Source organism: Aplysia californica, unplaced genomic scaffold (genome assembly GCF_000002075.1).
Source record: "Aplysia californica isolate F4 #8 unplaced genomic scaffold, AplCal3.0 scaffold00776, whole genome shotgun sequence".
In the NCBI taxonomy this organism is placed as follows: Eukaryota; Metazoa; Mollusca; class Gastropoda; order Aplysiida; family Aplysiidae; genus Aplysia; species Aplysia californica.
The window spans coordinates 31,048-35,597 of NW_004798046.1; the positions used below are offsets into that span (position 1 = coordinate 31,048).

Sequence of the window (4,550 nt, forward strand, 5' to 3'; positions counted from 1 at the left end):
GGGGGAGAGGTTTTAGTGAGAGTTTTACGGTACTAGCAACACAATAAGGTCATATAAGTGCCGAAAAATAGAGGTGTTACAAGAGAGTAACATACATAAAAAAGAAGGAGAGATAAGGACGATGATATTTTTTAAGTGTTAGTAAGAGTTTTACGGCACTTGCAACACAATATGGTCATATAAGTGCCGAAGAATAGATGAGTCACAAGAGAGTAACATACACAAAAAAGGAGGGGAAATAAAGACGATAGATAGATGTTTGATAGGAAAGAAGAAAAAAAAACACTCGGGAGCACCCGCCAACCCCCCACTCCCCACGTACGATCTGTATCTGACGGCGGGATACTCCCCGAGTGTGGCGCACAACGTGGCAATCTGCTCGGCACATCTCTCCAGGTTGATGGTGCGGCCCGACGACTTGTTGGGGTTGTAGTAAAACTGGAACGTTTCCGACGAGTCCAGCGAGTACACCTGGCCCACAGGTAAGAAACAACAAAAAAAGCATCACTTTATAAACAAAAACTTTCCCACAGTGCCAAGAGAACCGTTGCAGACAGTCCGTAGAACAATTGATCGCTTTTAAGGACAAGCAGGCTAACCCAGATTTCAGGGGTTTCCAGAAATCTTGACCTACACCAAAAGTGGGCATTGCCCTACCTATAGGAGAAGTTTGGTTTCATTGGTGTGTATATTTGTTTGGCTATAGAGAAAACTCTCCTTGTCTTTTAAAGAAACTGAACAAGGGGCAAAACTTTACCTTTGATTTTCTCAAAACAGCATTTTTCTAGATAGCCCCCTTGTGCTTAAAAGCGACCAAACAGCAGTCGTCATTCAACATTGAAGTGTGTCGAAATTTTGACCAAAATTCCAACCAAGTTGCACGAGTTTTTTTGCTGGTTTTAAAAAAAATTTTATAAGAGTTTTACGGCACTTGCAACATAATAAGGTTATATAAGTGCCGAAGATTAGAGGTGTGACAAGAGAGTAACAAACACAAAAAAGAAGGAGGGGAGATAAAGACGATAGATGTTTGACAGGAAAGAAGGAGCAAACCACACCAGAGCACCCGCCAACCACCCTATTCTCCAGCATTTTTCCACATAGTATGATGAAATCCTACAAGCTCCCCCCGACACGACAGACTGCTAGTTCGCGACAGTTGGGAGGCTTACTACGGTAACACCAACCTGAGATTCGTACGGTAAGAAAGCGATGTTGATCTCCTTCAGCGTCTTGATGAACTTGGCACTGGTTGACTTGCACAGCTCGTTGAACGACTCATCCGGGCACGCTGGGGACATCGGCAGTGATAATAATAATAATAATAATAAATAGCATTTGTATAGCGCATGTCCCCACTCGAAAGCAAGCTCTATGCGCTTTACACTATATTATTACCCCAGCAGACCATAGAACACTCAGAAACATTCTCAGCTTCTCGGGAAGAATATAGTACAAGCAGCTGATTAAGCGCTGAAACATTAACAAACTGACAAGATCTTTCGCTATCTATAGCCGGGTACCCATTCCCACCTGGGTAAAGTGGGGAAAATTCGTGTAAAATGCCTTTCCCAAGGACACAACGTCAGGCCCGCAGCTTGAACCCCCGAACCCGCAACCCGCATCACCATTAGGCCACCGACGCCACAACCCCACGACAGCGAGTCCGGTAGCCTAACCATTAGGCCACCGACGCCGCAGTGATAAAGTCGTGAAACACCCTGGCTGACTACCCTCATCAGCTTTTAACACTCGTACACACAGACTATGCACAAAATCTTGAGAGAAAGAAACAAAATCTCCCAGCCCAGCTGACATGTAATGTGAGGCAGGCTGACAAAATGAGTTACTGCTCACAACTCTTGAATGACGGTATCCACTAAAGATTTTTTTTTAAAGTAGAGTTTTTACGGCGCTCGCAGCTGCATAAGGTCATATGAGCACCTAGGGGTGGATTTCAATAGAGAAGTCCTTACAGGGAATCAGACTTACTCTGCTCACCTCTCTAGCCTCAACAGCACAAAGTCTGCTTTGACTATCCAGGCACCCGAGAAATAGCGGGTCACAAGAGAGTGACAAACATACAAAAGAAGTAAAGGAAAAATGACGATAGTAAGGATGAGGAAAGAAAAAGCAGCAGTTCCACCTATGTTGTTCCGGCACAGTATGAGCATGACATTGATAAATCAGCCCATTTACAATTCTACTGTACATAAGAATATGTTACTATCCCCCCTTTGGGTACGGCCTAAAGGACAAAGAAGTTATGAGGAAGCGTTACCTTCGGTGAAGTACACGTGGGCAGCCTTGTACTGGGTGTTGTTGGGGTTCTGAAAGTCTGCTATCATTCCCTTGATGGACTGGTGATTAAGATGAAAAACCCCAGAAAAATCCAATTAAATTACAAAAACATAGAATAGAGTACATGATACACAATACGTCGACACATTAAAAGCCATATTTCAACAGCAGGGGGCTAGGGATGCCAGCAACATTTTAAAAAGAAAGAGTAGACCACACCAGAGTAACAACCAACACCCACAGGCCAAGACAGAGTCAGAAACAAAAATATTTTTTATAAAATAAAAAACCCATAAGTAAACAAACTTTCCTTTATCTCTTTTTGACTCTCCTCAGAAGTATCACCGATATCCTTTTAGTTTTAGAAACAGTTTTACTACGCTTGCAACACAATAAGGTCAAATAAGTTTGTTAGTTTTAGTAGAGGTTTTACTGCTCTTGCAACTGCATAAGGTCATATGAGCGCCAGAAGAATAGAGGTGTTACAAGAGAGTACCAAACATAAAAAAGAAAAAGGGGAGATAAGGACGATAGATGTTTGATAGGAAAGAAGAAGCAAACCACACCAGAGCACCCGCCAACCACCCACGGTCATATAAGTGAAGATTAGAAGTGTTACAAGAGAGTAACAAACACAAAAAAGAAGGAGGGGAGACAGAGACGATAGATTTTATATAGGAAAGAAGGAGCAAACCACACCAGAGCACCCGCCAACCACCCACACTGATATATCCGTAACTTCAGGGGAACACATTTGGACGTATCACCAATATATCGGCAAACTGAACAGCGGAACAGTGTAGACTGTTTCGTTATCTCCATTCTATTGCTTTCATGATACCAGAGAACATCAAAAATGTGAACAGAAAGCTTTCTGAATGAAAATCCTCCAGTTTGTGAACCATTTTGCTGTTTTATTTCTGTATTTCCATTACCTCAAACTGGTTCGCAGGATTACAAATAAATTACACCCAAAAAGCTTCAACTGCAGAAAAAAAAATTACGTCCTGAATGAATACCCTTCCTCCTCTTACCCCCCCCCCTTTAAAAAAAACAAACTGAGCTTTGGCTGGTGTGCCATACAGGGTACTGGGTTACCTCAAACTGTTTGCTTGTTCACCAACAGTGTATGGAGACATGCAGTCAGCATATCCTCACCTCAGTTTTTAGTTTTAGTAAGAGTTTTACGGCACTTGCAACACAATAAGTTCATATAAGTGCCGAAGATTGGAGGTGTTACAAGAGAGTAACAAACATAAAAAAGAAGGAGGGGAGATAGAGACGATAGATTTTTTATAGGAAAGAAGGAGCAAACCACACAAGAGCACCCGCCAACCGCCTACTATTCTCGCCTCAGAACTATTTTGTCCAAAGTGTACTTCAGGAACGAGGGCACTTTGGACAAAATAGTTCACAGGCGACAATATGTTAACAACCATGTAGAAAAGAAAAGAAAGCACTGATCCGTGCCCTAACATACACCAAAATAATGTTAAAAAGCAATCGAATTTTCAAGAGACTCAATAGAAACGCATTCATTTAAATCCCTGAAGAATGCAAGCGCTTGGTCATAATCAATTTTTTATTTTTTATTTTAATTCAACAAGCACAACATCAAAAGCCCATTTCATCCTTTGAAAAATCTAATAAAAGCTTATTCACGGAACAGCATAAATCCCTCGTAGAAAAGTTTTTTGGTCTTTGGGGGTTTTAATAAGAGTTTTACAGCACTCGCAAACACAATAAGGTCATATAAGTTCCGAAGATTAGGGCTGTTACAAGAGAAGAGTAATGAACACAAAAAAGAATGAGGAGAGATCAGGACCATAGATGTTTGATAGGAAAGAAGGAGCAAACAACACTAGAGCACCCGCCAACCACCCACCCTCGTGGAAAAGTTCACCAACATACCTTGTCAATAGGTGTGATTAAGTAAATGGCCTCCAGCAGTGGCAGTGGTTCTCTCCTCTTGTTGATGTCTTCCACCACTGAAACAATTTTGGTGTTTTTTAAAGTTTTAGTAGAGTTTTTACAGCGCATGCAACTGTACAAAAGGTCATATGAGCGCCAAAAGGTGGATGTCAACAGAGAAGTCCTTACAGGGAATCAGGCTTACTGTGCTCACCTCTATAGCCTCAACAGCACAAAGTCTGCTTCGACTATCAAGGCACCCCGGAAATAGCCGGTCACAAGAGTGTGACAAACGTATAAAAGAAGTAGAGGAAAATGACGATAGTAAGGATTAGGAA

The 4,550-nt window shown here is 41.8% G+C and overlaps 1 protein-coding gene across 1 annotated transcript in view; it reads right to left on the reverse strand.

The window, feature by feature from the left end:
- The window catches only part of LOC101846608 (syntaxin-binding protein 1), a gene marked incomplete at its 5' end in the record, with an annotated part of 28,598 nt that extends 24,309 nt beyond the window's left edge, over positions 1-4,289 (reverse strand). The window contains 4 exon segments of the mRNA XM_013088619.1: positions 323-471; positions 1,188-1,291; positions 2,282-2,360; positions 4,213-4,289. Of these exon segments, the coding sequence (XP_012944073.1) occupies positions 323-471; positions 1,188-1,291; positions 2,282-2,360; positions 4,213-4,289 (409 nt within the window).
- Between the last annotated feature and the right edge of the window lie 261 nt (positions 4,290-4,550).